At 43.0% G+C, this 16,542-nt stretch overlaps 1 protein-coding gene across 1 annotated transcript; it reads left to right on the top strand.

The window, feature by feature from the left end:
- Nucleotides 1-13,156: 13,156 nt before the first annotated feature.
- tmem230a (transmembrane protein 230a) lies at nt 13,157-16,057 on the top strand. The gene is made up of 4 exons (XM_048259880.1): nt 13,157-13,364; nt 13,810-13,918; nt 14,262-14,384; nt 15,325-16,057. The coding sequence occupies exons 2-4, from the start codon at nt 13,817-13,819 to the stop codon at nt 15,463-15,465; spliced, it is 366 nt and encodes a 121-aa protein (XP_048115837.1). The 5' UTR covers nt 13,157-13,364; nt 13,810-13,816; the 3' UTR covers nt 15,466-16,057.
- Nucleotides 16,058-16,542: the final 485 nt, after the last annotated feature.

Raw genomic sequence — 16,542 nt, 5'->3', positions numbered from 1 at the left:
TGGTGGGCATGTAACCCCATATGGATAGCATGGAACCATCGTTTTTCGTTTTGATCTGTAGCCCCACGCTGGACTGCACCCCGAAGGAGGTAGGGCAGACACAGTTTTCTGTGAATATCTCGAGAACCGTAAGGTTTAGGAGGACCATTATTTTTTTTGTATGTTGATCTCAAGGGGGCCATGTCAACGCATTCCATAACCACTCATTTCATGTATAGCGCCACCTAGTTAAACACAAAAAAAGTAAAAATGAGGTGGTGTAATTGAAGGTATCTGTGACCTAACATAGTCAAAACTGCACGAAATTGGAAGTGTAGGATCATTATGACACCCTCTGTATGCACGCCAAGTTTTGTGGAATTCCGTTCATGGGGGCCACACAATAAATTAATTTATGTTACTATACACCAACTGGCCTGTAGGTGGCCGGAGACAGTTTTTCTGTGAATATCTCGAGAACCGTAGGGCCTAGGAGGTCCACCTTTTTTTTTGTATGTTGGTCTTAAGGGGGCATGTCAACCCATCCCATTACCACTTATTTCATGTATAGCGCCACCTAGTTAAAAATTAAAAGCATAAAATTAGGTGTTTTCATCTCAATATCTCTGGCTGACAAGGTCAAACTGCACAAAATTAAAAGTGTAGGATCATTATGACACCCTCTGAATGCATGCCAAGTTTTGTGTACTTTCGTTCATGGGGGGCCTTACAATAAAATAATTTATGTGTACATTTAGTGGCGTGCCACCAACAAGGATTCGGGACACTGAAAGACCGGGTACACAAAACTTGGTGAGCATGTACCCCATATGGATAGCATGGAACCGTCATTTTTCGTTTTCATCTGCAGCCCCCAGCTGGACTGGACCCCCCGAAAAGGAGGGTAGGGCAGACACAGTTCTCTGTGAATCTTTTTTATGGTATGTTGGTCTCAAGGGCCCACATAAACCTGGCTCATAATCACTCATTTGTGATTTGCCCCCCCGGTAAAAAATGAAAATCAGTAGGATTAAAAGAAAGCCAAAATAAATATTCATCATCATCATCATCATGGCTGCATTTTCAGTATTGGCGAGAAGTAGTCGTTTGTCCACTAGATGGCGATCGTTGCAGTGAGGCGTAATTTTGTTGGAAGTTAAAAGGGGTTGGAAAAAACAATGGGCGCTTCATGCAAGGACTGTAATTTACCGCAGCGAACATCTAATAAGGATAGGACGATGTTCACATGAAGTGTAATTCCCATTTCTTCTTGAAGCGAAATAAATCTGAGGATGTTTATCGGACATGCTTGGTTTTTTTTACTGCAGATACGTTAATCTTGTAATATCAATAAGGACCTAGGTAATGTTACCGTTAAAGCGTTGGTTGAGTGATGGAGGCATTTGATTTATTGCATTTGTAGAAAACTATAAATGCGGTTATACCAAGCAAATGTATAGCAGCACTGTTTGTATCTTTTCGACTGTCATTTATTGCACGTGCTACAAAATCATTCTGTGCAATGGAAGATTTACCAACGTTACACCGGTCTGATGCAGTTTGCCTATACATGCGTGAGACTGAGACGCCTGTTTATTTTGTTTTTAAGTGCGTGCAGGGTGTGAGAGGGGAATCGATGTGCTTTGATTACAGCTTGGTAGTTGTAGTCTGTGAAATTAAAAAAGCACGTGTGTGTGAAGTATCCAAACAATGACACCTTCATTTCATTATGGCTGTTTTAGCAAAACACCTTTAAGCTACTGTGTAGTAGGTCCCATTTAGAAGTGGCTACTTCATTTGCGCTTTCCTTGACTCATGGAGCTCGCGTGAATGTTATTACAACTTTTGCCACGATATGACAGTTTAAGTCCGCTTGATACTGTAAGGCGAAGCCATTGGTTTCAAAGGAGATTTTTATTTGTGTAAGCCAGCGCATAGCCTATTGACAATTTATGTTGTCAATAGGCCTACCTTATAATCCTACCTGTAGCTTAGGGAAGCTAACAACTTTCTATTAGGATCTAGTTTGTTAGTTACCGTTTTGTCATAACTCCCTGATGCATTTTTGCATTTAGAATAGCCAGAGCGTGTATATCTCAATCGGGAAAATTAAACAATATCGGGTGCCTATGGACTAGGCTGGGTGAACCCAGCCTGATCTGCCCGCTATTTATTTTTGATTTCTTAAAAGATTGAACTTGGTCTGATGAAAGCCAGACTAGCCATGGACCTCAGTTAAACAATGCAAGGGAACATGAATCAGCCTATATTTGCACTAACAATAACGGACAAAAGCTCTTCAACTTTGGCCCGTTAAAATGTGTATGAACAGTCTAGCGACGCATTTCATCAAGGCCCATTTGGACATGTCAGTTATTTGCACCACTGGTTAGATGTAAAACAGCACTTCGTTTCAGACTAGGCTACTGTTACTTAATTTGTGCATTAACAATAACGTTTCAGACTACTGTTACTTAATTTGTGCATTGACAATAAAGTATTACATGAACTAAAGATGACTAAAATCTTATGTAGAAGAAGAAACATTCACAAAAAATCCATCCATACAAAAATGACCTTTGTTTTTGATAGCTGTTGAAAACGGCATGGAACTGACAGAGATGTTTTTGTTTAAAAATACATAAAAAATAAATAAATAAATAAATAAATAACATTATGCTGATACATTTTGCTTTTCCCAAATACAATGTAGCCTACAGGTGTAAGTGACCTTTCATCAATCCAGTTGCAATGGATGAACTGTGATGAACTGCCCTACTTGTGATTGTTTAGAGATTTTAAAGGTTTTATAACAATTCTACATCTTCTTTGGCTATTCTACAATCTATTCACCTTTTCAGCACCAGTAGGGTACTTTCTGTGCAGCCGCACACACACACTCAGGCATGCCAAACAAGCATACACAAAAGTTTCAAGAGTGGGGGATGGAGTAAAATATGGAGACAAATTGAAGTGTGATTTATTTTCGCGGAACGGATGTACAGGACTGAGCGGCGGTCATATTTTGTACCGCTATGCGGTACATCTAGCTTAATGAGGTTTTATCACTGAAAACGATTATTTCTGAAAACTTTGGCCAAAGTTGAGATGTGGGAAAACTTGTGGTTTCACTTTCATCAAGGGAAAACAAGCTGTTGCATTTAGCGGCGTGTTCCCTCGTTAGTTTGAAATCTCTGATTGACCACCTGTTCGAGGGATTTTATGACAGCCTTTCCCAGCTGTTTAACATGTTTGTAGCATATCACTGTTCAACAGAATTATTTTAAAAACGGAGGGGATATAGGAGAAGAAGGATGGTTTGTGTGTTTTCTTCCTACACCTCACGGTAAGCTATTTTGTTGCTCTGATTTGTTAGGTCTATCCAATTGAGTGCAGAGGCATTCCCCCCCTGTATCGGTTGAAACACGCCCCATAATTACGTCCCAATGGAGTAGTATCAGACTCATAGTCTGACTAGAATTGAGTATGACTATGTCAGGCTAGCATCATATAGCCTTGTCCTGCGGATTTTTCTTTTTTTCTCCAGCATCATATAGCCTTTCAGTAATGCTCCCACCAACTTTCCTTCCTCCTCAGCCTTGAGAGCCTCTGAATTGGTCAGTTGCACTGGGTCTCTGATCCAGACAGTGTACTCTTAAAACAAATGTGTTGTCCTTATCTGGACACAGAGATGTCTTGTTTTCAACACACAGTGTGGTCATTGCTTTGTCCTCCATGTGGAGAACCTGTGAGAGTGCTGTGCTGCCCACTACATCTCTTCCTCTTTTTTCCTCACTGACTCTGAATGGCCAGGCCACCCTAGTGTTAATAGCCAGACTGCCCCAAATTGACCTGCAACTGAATGAGAAGGTCACAGCCAGAATACCAAACACTGTGGAGTGGAGCGGTGTCTTCTGCCTCTTACTCAGGACTGTTTGCCACTTCGTCACCTGTGAGTCTCTCTTGTATATCCGCCTTTCCTTTTCATTCATTTGGATCCGTTTTATGGAACACGGGAGCTATTTGCACTCTTAAAACAAATATGTTGTCCCTATCTGGACACAGAGATGTGTTAAAAAAAAAACAATGCATGTTGTGTTGTTTTCAACACATATTGTGTAACAAATAAAAATAGGAATCAACACAAACTGTGTTGCCCCTATCTAGACACAGAAATGTGGTAAAAGCAACGGTTGTGTTGTTTTCAACACATTTGTTTGTCCAGTGGAAAGCCAGATGTCTTGATTGACAAATGAAATGCCAAACAACACTGCCAGTTCCATCTCGGCTGCAACAGATGATTTACTGCAGTGGCATTGTGGCCATGCTGTTTGTCGCATGGTGAACCCAAGAATGAATCTTACTCTAGTTTCTTTCCTATTTAAAAATAAATACGTTTAAGCCAAGGTTAAAGCATTTATCATAATATGTTGAATCCAGCAGACAAATCTGTCAGGTTGTGGGTCTTGGAATTATTTCTCAGATATATGCCTCAGAAAAGTAGCTTGCATAGGCACATGAGACCACAAGAGACGTCCTGAGGAGAGACAGTATGACATGACAGTGACAGCAGCTGTAGAAATGGCAGTAACAGTAGCGCTCTTCAGATAGACACAATGAGTGGGAGAGAAAGGAAGCCGGCAAGAGAGAGACAGGAAGCAGAGAGCTTTGGCTGGATGAATCCGGAGTGAGCGGACTGAAAGCGACAGCGAGTGCGAGAGGGAAATAAAGGAGAGTTTGAGTGCTGCCAACTGACTGCTGCTTTGGCGCTCTCCGCTCCGCTCCGCTCCGCTCCTCTCCTCTCCGCTCCACTCCTCTCCTCTCCGCTCCGCTCCACTCGCCTCGTCTGCAGTATCTGAACTGCGTCTGAACTGCACGGCTCCGGTCCGCCCTGCCACAGCTACAAGTGCACAGGCTAGCGCCGCCGTGCGAGGAATATTAATGTGCGAGGCCCCTCGCTCTGAAGAGGAAGAAAGAGAAAGGCTGAAGGCTCTCTTGGATGAGTTCCAGAGTCAAAACAACTATTGTACCAAGGATGACAATCGGAGTGAGGCGCTGAATGCTTGCCTTGATGGCTAAGCAGCACATACGCCTGTTGGTCCGTGGCCAGTATAGCCTATACGAGGAGCTATACTGTATAAGAGAGAGGTGCTCACTGCTTCAAATTCAAATGATGCTGCTGCTCGGTCAGCTGAAATGAATAGAAGCAGTCGTACCGTGAACAGTAAAAAGGTTGTGGAACGATGAGAAGAATGAAGGGTGAAACCAGAGCAGAAATCTATTTTGATTTTTAAATTGACATTCATCAGAGTGAAGACTCTTTATTAGCTCAAGGCCTGCTCTTAGAAATAAAGACCTCAGCAAGCCAAGGACCGCCACAGACCTAACCACAGACATTACAGCTCAGATAACTGACCGTTAAATAGACCTGCAGGGCATAAAAAAGAATGAGAAAGACAGAAAGACATCTTTCGAATCGACAGACAGATGGACTGCTCTGAAGACACACACACACATCCCGTTCGTTAACAGACAGACAGACAGACAGACAAGCAGATGGACAGCCTCTTAACACTTTGAATGCCGCGCTGTTTTCGGAAGCTTTGGCCCAGAGTGCCAACAATCTAGATTGACGATTTCTGTAGAGCCACAGCGTATTCTATGTTAGAGGTATAGACACATACTATGGCTCGTTTGAAAGGTGAGCCTTTAAGCTCTCAGTGGGTGCAAACCGTTCATTTCTACATGCCTCTGTTCCTGAGAAATCCCAAGCTAAACAGTGGCTAGTTTTCATCAAAATCCCTGTTTTTTTTCTAGAAATGGAGATATAGCGTTCAACTTTTTCATTTTCCCCTTCATCACCTGAGAAGTGTTGCCTGTAAAGTTTCCGGGATGTGACCTAGCGAGACCTGGCGAGACTGCCACCTAGTGATAAACCCACGAAAATAAATGGCCTGGTTTTGACCTGACGTGCATGCGTCACTAACTCGACCCAAAGCAGCAACCATCAAAAGCCGAGTTATGATAAAATGTCCAGATAAAATGTCCAGATGTGCGTTTTCAAGAGTTTTCGATGGTCATCTATTTCAGTTCTATTCATCATAGAGTTCCCAAAATCGCACATATAAAAAAAAAGCTAAAAACGCAATATTGCTTTTTTTCTTTCTGAAATTTCAGAGGTGGATAAACTGTGTTTACTTTACTAACTTTACGCTGGTAGTTAAGGAGTTGGGCTAGCATGTAGTACCCTGAAAAGTTGTGGGTTCAGTGTCCGATAGTGGCCCTTGTAATATTGCTTTGGTTAAAAAGTGTCTGCTAAATGAATAAATCTAAATGGCCATAAGCTATCAACTCAATCATGAGCACAAACATTGTTCCAAAAGGTTGTGTTATATTATGTTGACAACGTAATCAAATCTGGTTAACCATAATGATAGATTGATAGATGTTTTTTGTTGTTTCTTGTTGCAAAAGCCTGGAAGCTTCGTGTGAACGTTCAGTCACAATTTAACTGACTCTCTTCAGGAAGACATTTGAAAAGACCCTACGGTGGCACAGAAAAGGAGAAGCAAGACGGCGCATCCGAGGAGTTCTCGTGTCTAGTAGTAATTAATGAGGAGAGCCATGGCTGACACTCATCACAGCCCAAACAATTACCCCTTATCTCTCCAGGTGAGGAGCAGCTGCATTTGCATGGAAGGCAAGCCTGGCCTCTGACAGATTATACAGCACCTAATTATTACAGCAGGTCAGGAGAAGGAGAGGCAGCTGCCAGCAAAGTTCAGGCTGCAAACAGAGTTGAATCAATAATGAAACTGCTCCGTTTCCTTTTCCTCCAGGCCAAACATTTCTCTTATTTGCGGTTTAAATGCAGTGGAAGTCCAGCTGTTGTCTGGGGATATATATTGTATATGCGTGTGTGTGTGTGTGTGTGTGTGTGTGTGTGTGTGTGTGTGTGTGTGAGTGTGTGTGTTTGTGTGTCCAGGTACTTCATCTGGCTCGTGGCACAAGACCATCTTGTACATGTCCTTCTTCCAAGCACTCCTAATGAGTGAAAGATGGAACAATGTGCAATGCATCATGGGTAGGGGACAGAGGCTTGGCTTGGGAGCTGCTGGTGTGATTCACAGTGATGGCCATTGCGATAACACCGATAAATCAGGCAATGGTACAAAGCCAAGGGAAAGGCTTTATAATGACACATATCAAAGAGAGGCTGCATGGGTTTATTTCCTGCACAGATTCTCATAATTTTTGTCCTTACTGAAAACATATCTAAAGCTAGGGCCCAGGTTGTCCTTACTGAAAACATATCTAAAGCTAGGGCCCAGGTTGTCCCTACTGAAAACATATCTAAGGCTAGGGCCCAGGTTGTCCTTATATCTAAAGGGCCCAGGTTGTCCCTACTGAAAGCATATCTAAAGCTTTATGGGCCTAGGTTGTCCTTATATCTAAAGGGCCCAGGTTGTCCCTACTGAAAACACATCTAAAGCTAGGGCCCAGGTTGTCCCTACTGGAAACATATCTAAAGGGTCCAGATTGTCCCTACTGGAAACATATCTAAAGGGCGCATGTTGTCCCTACTGAAAGCATATCTAAAGGGCCCATGTTGTCCCTATTGAAAGCATATCTAGGGCCCATGTTGTCCCTGAAACATATCTAAAGGTTGTCAGCTGCTGGAGTTTCCCAGTTGATTACTGGGCCCGGCTCGCAGGGACCACACTGGGTGTCATTAGGTGCAAAGTCAGCAACGTGTATCTCCCCAATAACACGAACAACAACAGCAAACTTGTAAACAAACTAGCTAACCTACAGCAATGTTTGGATAGATAATGAATGGTTGTGTAGCTTTGTTAGGACAGCAATAACCATGACTGTATAAGATCTTAATATTCTACTACTTAATATTCTAGTACTTAATACTTCTAAGGCTGTAATACTTATGATCTGTTGTTACTACCTCCAGCATGCAATATGGTTTCATTTCATATTAACCCACTAGCCAATGTTTTGGCACAGAGGGTCTGTGATGTCTTGATATTTGAATATCTGATAGCATCTTAGAATGGTTATTTGGCTATTTGCGGGGTTGGATGGAAATGAAAAATGTATACAGAAAGTTGGAAAACCCCTACTATCACATATCAAGAGCAACTGTGGTGAGACCACAGAGTAATGTGAAGTAACCTATAATTTCTCATATAATTTCTCATATACATTTCTCTGACTATGTGCATATCTATAATAACTGTGTCTATAATGTGTGTATCACGTTTTAAAACTGTAGAAATTATTTGTAACTGTAAAAATGATCTGTACAAGTAATTGTCAATATTACAAATATGCCCTACACTTACAAATCTACGGGTACGGATAGGTTTTACAGCTACAAATCATCCTACAGTTGAATATATTTTACCATTACAAATATATTCTACAATTAAAAAATCAATATACTGCGCACAGAAAGCTGTGCTTTTGTAAACTATGCTTACAGTGATCCGTAGGTAACCGCCCCCATATGCTTACAGTGATCAATGTAACTGCCCCCATATGCTTAGTGATCCATGTACTGTAACTGCCCCCATATGCTTACAGTGATCCATGTACTGTAACTGCTCCCATATGCTTACAGTGATCCATGTAACCGCCCCCATATGCTTACAATGATCCGTAGGTAACTGCCCCCATATGCTTACAGTGATCCATGTACAGGAAACTGCCCCCATATGCTTACAGTGATCCATGTAACTGCCCCCATATGCTTACAGTGATCCATATGTAGGTAACTGCCCCCATATGCTTACAGTGATCCATGTGTAGGTAACTGCCCCCATACGCTTACAGTGATCTGTAGGTACCCGCCACCATATGCTTACAGTGATCCATGTACAGGAAACTGCCCCGTTGGGTACAGCGGTATCATATCTCGTACTGTCTCATCCTTTTGGTCCAGACTGAAGACAGCACCTGCTCTGTGTGAGGTCAGTTTTTTACTGTGATGATATCCTGTCCACTGTCCACTATCATTGATATGGCAGGAAGGTCCAGACTAAAGACAGCCCTGCTCTGGGTGACGTCAGTCTTTTATTGTGACACTTTGGCAATCCAGTATGTCCTGGGCTGGCCATGAGCTGTCTCTAACACCTGACCTGTTTAGCAAAGCTGTCGCTAAGCCTGACCAACAGCTGCTGAAGGGCAGAAATCAAACTGGTCTTTGCACACATATAAACACACACACACATTTAAATTCTTTATTTGGATTAGAAGATAAGCATATATCATGGCATAATCCAAATGTGATAGAAAGGTGTACAACAGCAGCCAATATAGTCCATAGTCCATTATGCACATTAGGGGTAAAGGTGGCACCTGCGCCTCCATATGTAGAGGCTACTAATTACTGCTGATACAGAGCAATATCTTGTCAGTTTCTTGGCCTAGTTCTTATGTAGTCCGCAGATCTGCAGGCCTCTTACACACATCTTGTGCACATGGCCTAAACTACCAAAAATGATGGCAATGATTTTACAGAAGTAGCCAGAGTTATTGAAAACATTGTACCATGGTTGATATTTTAACAGTTTTGAAGCATAGCAGGTGTCCATGTAAGCATCGAAAGAGCAACCAATTTCTATTTTTGTAACGGCTTTGGTGTGTTCATTAATTACAACTATGTCAGGTGTATTTGGTAAGTTATTTATGGCAGTTTCCAATGTAGCGCACTGTTCGTGTGGGGGGGAGAACCAGTCTGTCTTGATCTTTTCGTTGTGATGAATTGCAGTAAAGGTGGCATTGTCGCGGAGCTCCTTCACTGACAGTGCAACGATACGGTCGTGGCGCGCGATGTAGTCCTTTGTATGCAGCGCAGCCATTAAGGATGTGCGTGATCGTCTCCCTTTGCCGGGTGTGATGTTGCAGACAAAACGGCTCATGTGCAGATGGAAACCATGTTGCTAAGTTGGACTTTGTTGGTAGTACCTGAAGACGAGCTTTTATTGTAAATCTGTGGATGTTATCTTGTAGGGCTGTGTTTTTCAGAACTGTGTGTGATACGTTATGGTCGGCACAGGGCAGGCAGGCCAGTTGTCCTTGTAGGCGTAGGCCTGTCCAGTGTACTGTATCATGCGCGAGTGGAAGTGATTGATTATTGCCCTTCTGGTGTTTTGCGCGTCGAGAAGTTGAATGTTGTCACCAGTTGTGATGGTTGCCTCTGCCGTGATGGTTGGATCCGTGATGATGTTATTGTTGATTTCCACTGACTGTCCTAATGTGTCCCTCCAGCGCAGTTGGACATTTGCACGGTTGCATAGGTCATTCAGGTCCAGCCAGTCCGAGCGCACGCCGAAGCCTGTGTTGGTGTCCAATTTTCCATTGGCTTTTCTTCTGAACCCGAGGAAGCTGGCGTCATCTGATGTAGATAGAGGGACCTTGTGTTTCCTCAGATGTAGCAGAAGTGAGGCTCGGGCAAGCTCACGCATGGCTGCATCATCATTGTTTAGCATCCTTGACAGGTTGCTTATACAGGTTGCAACATACACCCACTCTATGTGAGGGACACCCAGCACACACCCACAGACACACACATACTCACACACACATGCACGCTCACACACACACATACACACACAATACAGGCACACCTACTGTACAGCATATAACACTAACTACACTCCATTTTTGAATGTGACTTTTGAGTAAGACATTTATTTAGCTGGAAGTGGGTGTATAAACCACCATATTGCATAGAGTAAAATGGATTAATTGATTATGTGTTTTCATTTTCTGTAAAGGTTGAAGACAACTCGCATCTTACTTATCACACAAGCATTCATATGCATTGACATTTGGGTCTATGCCCAGCAGAAATGAATTGGTATTTCCAGGAAGCCCTAGATGCTGTGCTGTGGGAACAAGTCCAGTCTGAAGCAATCACAGTAATACCTGCCGCCCTGGTCCACAGTGCTCAGACTGCTCTATCAGCTTTACATTATACCCGTGGAGGAAGAACACTAGCCTGGAAACCAGACTCTCTGACTTCGCAGAGTACTGTAGGGAAAAGAAATCGAGCGGAAGTACGTAGGCAGGCCGAGGCCAGGCTAGAAGAACACACATGCACATACACACACACACATGCACATACAGTACATACATATACATAAGTATAAGTATAAGTATATATACTCTTGAGCCCATGAGGGAAATTTGAAACACACACAGCACACAGTGTACACACAGTGATGTGAAGCACACACTAATCCCGGCGCAGTGAGCTGCCTGCATCAACAGCGGCGCTCGGGGAGCAGTGAGGGGTTAGGTGCCTTGCTCAAGGGCACTTGTGCCTTGCTCAAGGGTGGGGCAGCCGTGGCCTACTGGTTAACGCTTCGGACTTGTAACCGGAGGGTTGCCGGTTCGAACCCCGACTAGTAGGCCATGGCTGAAGTGCCCTTGAGCAAGGCACCTAACCCCTCACTGCTCCCCGAGCGCCGCTGTTGTTGCAGACAGCTCACTTCGCCGGGATTAGTGTGTGCTTCACCTCACTGTGTGTAGTGTGCAGTGTGTTTCACTAATTCACGGATTGGGATGAATGCAGAGACCAAATTTCCCTCAGGGGTTCAAAAGAGTATATATATTTATACTATATACTTCAGCCTACTGGTCGGGGTTCGAACCGGCAACCCTCCGGTTACAGGTCCGAAGTGTATAGGCCACGGCTGCCCAACATACACACATGCACACATATACACATACACACACACACACACACACATGTATTCCACAAGGTCAGACACGAGAGTTAAGAATTGTATATTTTAAGACTGGATAAAAATACAGATAAGGAGAGCATATGACAGGAATTGAATCAGGCTTTGGACACAGGGTCTTTGTTGTGGGAGAGTGAAGCTGAGCTGCTTTTCCATCATTTCAGAACTGGAGAGGACAGCATGCCAGCGACACAGCGAGGTCACTCAATAATTCCCATTTTCAGTAGCCAGAACTTGGGCTGTGGATCTGTGAATTTAAAGACATACAATATGCCTCAAACACAAACACATGCACACGTACACACACACACAAACACACAGACGCACACACATCACACACATGCACATGTACAGTACTCACACACACTGAATTTAAAGACATACAATATGCCTCAAACACACACACATGCACAGGTACACACACACTCACACACAGACACACACACGTGAGCTTGATAGTGTGTTCATATTGTTTCCACACATATCCCAATTCTCTCCTAGTATTAAAGAAATCATTGAAAATGGTAAACGTTGTAATGATAGCACTGAGAGGAAGCATCATAGCAAGCCTACTACTATACAGGCTATGCTGCTGCACACTGTTTGTTGTGCGTTGCCTGATTTGAGATCAAATTGCCACACCACCAATTCCAGCTTATGATGGCAGCCATGGTGACATGATCATTACAGTAACGATAGTTTTTATGTCAGCAGCAATAACCATCATATCGAGCAGAATAATCTTCAACTAAATGTCACATGTCCCATATTTAATTCTCTCTCTCTCTCTCTCTCTAACACTCACACACACACACACACACACACACACACACACACAGTGTGCAGCGCTATTAGTTTTCATATGCATGTATTGTCTGTGTGCCAGTTGGTACTATTCAATGGTGCATGAGATAGAATCAGCTATAATGGTAAGTCTTGGCTGTTGACTGCTGTCTTTGTAATCCAAATGGGATCAAGTGTTTGGCTAATAGATAATGAGCGCTCTCTCTCTCTCTCTCTCTGACTCTGTGGATTTGGAATAGGCCTATGTTTCAAGAGCGCAAGCGTTTCATCAAATTAAATTGTTTTGAATTTGTATTACAGTTTAATGTCACCACAATGAAATGAGGCTTCAAGAAGGTATAGTGATGGACGATAATTAGGCCTAGGCCTAATGGTGGCAATGTAGCCTACAAGTTGTTGAACTTGAGACAATGGACTTTTAATTGTTATCTGTCAACATAAACTTTTAAGGAACTTTGTAATTACAGCAATTGCGTCAAAATGTGCATAATTAAATCAGACACGTTGTTAGTGTTGGATCGTGGAAGTGTTTGTGGCATTGCTTTGAGGTCATTCCCTCAACAACATGGCTCCCGAACCACTCCTCCTCTACCTGCGCGCGCAGCCAACCAGGACAACAGTCAGGAAGCAAAACAGTAATGGAGCATAACTGATAACTGAGGGGAAAAAGTTATTTTCTCACATTCTGTATTGCGTCAGTTTACATGACTGAATCAGTTAAAAGGGGAGTTTTTGAATGCGTCTAACATTTAATACTCGTTGCCATATACGTATCTTAGCTTATTTAGGCTACACTTAGCCTAAGTGAATTTACAGGTGAGTCTGATTTACTAACTGCAAAACAATATCACTGGCTTGACAGTTTAGCCAACTTGCAGTACAAAGCAATGCACACTTGGAAATACGTGGCATGCTATTTCAGTGTTTGTCTGTGAATATCTGGTTGTAAAGAGCGCTAGCTAGAGATGCGTGTTCTTGCAGATCCAAAGAGGTTGAGATTATTAGCTTAGTTAGTTAGCTGCTTAACCCCCCTGTTGTTGCTGATACAGCTATTTCGCTAGTTCATTGAGCTTGAGCTAATTTAGCATGTTGACCTAAACCTTTCAGCGCTTTTCATGCTACTGTTGTGTTTCAGCTGCGTACGCACAGGTAGCTCATTACTGCTTAATGTAATGAAATTATTATGGCACGAATGAATGGCGCCTTGTTTTTGCATGGGTGCCAGTCAGTCCACAGTCTCTCTCTCTCTCTCTCTCTAAAGACTGGTTATGATGCCTACCAGGAATGTATCTGGAGGTGGAGGAATGCCAAACAACAAAGTGAAATATTCGCGTTTGGCTGACAGCGATGAGGGCTACATTGATCTTCAGGTGAGTTTGTCAAGTCCTGTGGGTAAAACAAGTATAAGGACTTAGCCCTACCTAATATGTGTAATATGCAGAAGTCACTGCATAAGTTTTAGTAATACACATTTAATACACATTTTAGGTATGGCTATGTGTGAGTTATTGTTGTCATTAGTATTCCTAGTGATGTGATGTGTGTGTGTGTGTGTGTGTGTGTGTGTGTTGTAAGTAGGATAGTTTTACCAAAGACAAATTCAACAGCAGCAGCTGGTACCATAGCCTTTAACGCTCCAAGACTTTGACAGTCCTAAACTCCTAACCTCTACATGCTATAGCAACTTCCAGTGTCTGTTTCTTCTTTCACTAGTTCAAGAGAGGACCACCCAAAGTTCCCTATAAAGCGATTGCCCTGGCGACCTTCCTGTTCCTCATTGGGTCGTTATTAATAATCATCGGCGGGCTGCTTCTCTCTGGCTATATACACGTGTCGGTGAGTAAACAAATAGAGCATTCACCCCACAGCCTGGCAACACACCGAAGGACAGAGCCTTCACATCATAGAACAGAACAGTAACACACTCTGAAACTCACTGCAGGGCAGAGCAGAGCAACATACCACAGGACAGAGCCCCTCACACCATAGAACTGAGCCTTCACAGTTCACACCATAGAACTGAGCCTTCTAGAACAGAACCCTCACACCATAGAACAGAGCTGTCACACCATAGAACAGAGCCTTCACACTATAGAACACAACCTTCACGCCGTAGAACAGAACCTTCACACCATAGAACAGAATCTTCACACCGTAGAACAGAACCTTCATATAGAGCAGAGCCTTCACACCATAGAACAGAACTGTTACACCATAGAACAGAACCTTCACACCATAGAACAGAGCCTTCATATAGAATAGAACCTTAGCACTATAGAACAGAACCTCCAGACCATAGAACAGACTCTTTATACCACAGGTCAGAACCTCCACATGACAGAACAGATCAACACACCACAGAGCCATCACAGAGATGAGCTCTGGACAGATAAAGCCCTTATCCAGGCCGGATCTGAGCCATATGGGTTCCAGATTTAAGCTCTTCTGTTCTCTTACATGTGTGAGCGTAATCAGAGTGTGCCCACAGCATATACAGCATACCACATCATAAACAGAGCTGCATGACATACCTGTAGACCCATTACATTGCTAGTGTTAGAGAAGATGCTAGTGTTGCTAACATGTTTACAAAGTGTCTCCATAGTGTGGTTTGTGTGTGTGTGTGTGTGTGTGTATTCTGCAGTGCAATCTACTGTCCTCTCATCATTATTAAAATGTGTAAGTTTGTTATGATGATGTGTTATTATTACACTTTTGTGCCTGAATCTCTTGTGTTCTCTTGTGCCCCTGTCCCCACCTGCTGCGGCTGTCCCAGGACCCCAACAGAACAATCCCTGTGCTGATCATCGGAGTGCTGGTCTTCCTCCCTGGGTTCTACCACCTGCGAATTGCCTACTACGCGTCCAAAGGCTACAGAGGCTACTCGTATGACGACATCCCAGATTTTGATGACTGAGCCGGGCCTTCTGTGGTCAACCCCAACACCCCCCCTCCCCTGAGCACCAGAGTTACTGGAGGTTTGGGGGTGAGGGGTTCAGGTCTTTGACCCCTCCAAACACACACACACACACACACACACACACACACACACACACACACACACACACACACACACACACACACACACACACACACATCCTCGGGCCGCAGCTGCCTCCAGGACCTTGCATGGGTCGCTTCTCTGTATGTTGTTTACCGCACGTTTCTTCTGACGGAGGAAACGGAAACACCAAGTGGCTTAATTGCACTGCACATGCATATGCTGTATTTTTTGGAGTTGGAAGTGACTGTGTTATACATGCCAGAAATGGAGTATTTATTATAAGCTGCGTATACATAGGACATGCAAAAGCCATTCTGTGTTAATATGTTCTGCTGTCCTCTCTCCAAAGATGCTAGTTGTAGAGGAAAAGGGCTCTTCATAATCAAGGATCATTTTCAATATTATAGCATGTTTTTTTTTTTTTAAAAATCCTGCAGTGTCTAGTATTATGGCTTGACCTACAAATGTATTTATAATTGTCATTGAATAAATATTTTAATGGTGAGTGCAGGTTTTTCACTTGTGTGTTGCTGAAACATATGTTCAGACCATAGTTGTCTTTCCCTGAAGTTGCATTTCAGTTTTGCTCTCATAGTATATAATTAATACTCTTTGCCAAATCCTCTCAGTGAACTATTACAAAGTGACAGAAGAAAGGTTGGCAATGAATGATAGTGTTGTTGCTGTCTGTCAGAGCACTATGGATAGATATACGGCTCTGCTGTCTGTAACACAAGTGCGCCCTCGTGTGGGATAATGGGGAGTTGTTTCAGTTCTCGTGTAGAATGAATGGGGGACTGCTAGCTATTTATTTTAAAATAGATGTGAAGCTATAATCCATTATCATTATACCCAATAGAAAGGTACAATCTGTAAACTAAACACCGGTACTCACTAGAGCGCAAGGATTACACACAGACATACCTGGCTCAGTGTAACATCAGTTGTTGGCCAATAGCATTATTGTTTTACTTTTACATCATGGGACTT

This window comes from Alosa alosa, chromosome 12, assembly GCF_017589495.1.
Source record: "Alosa alosa isolate M-15738 ecotype Scorff River chromosome 12, AALO_Geno_1.1, whole genome shotgun sequence".
NCBI lineage: Eukaryota > Metazoa > Chordata > Actinopteri > Clupeiformes > Clupeidae > Alosa > Alosa alosa.
Note: the sequence above shows the minus strand (reverse complement) of the source record. Positions and strands in the feature narration are given on the sequence as shown.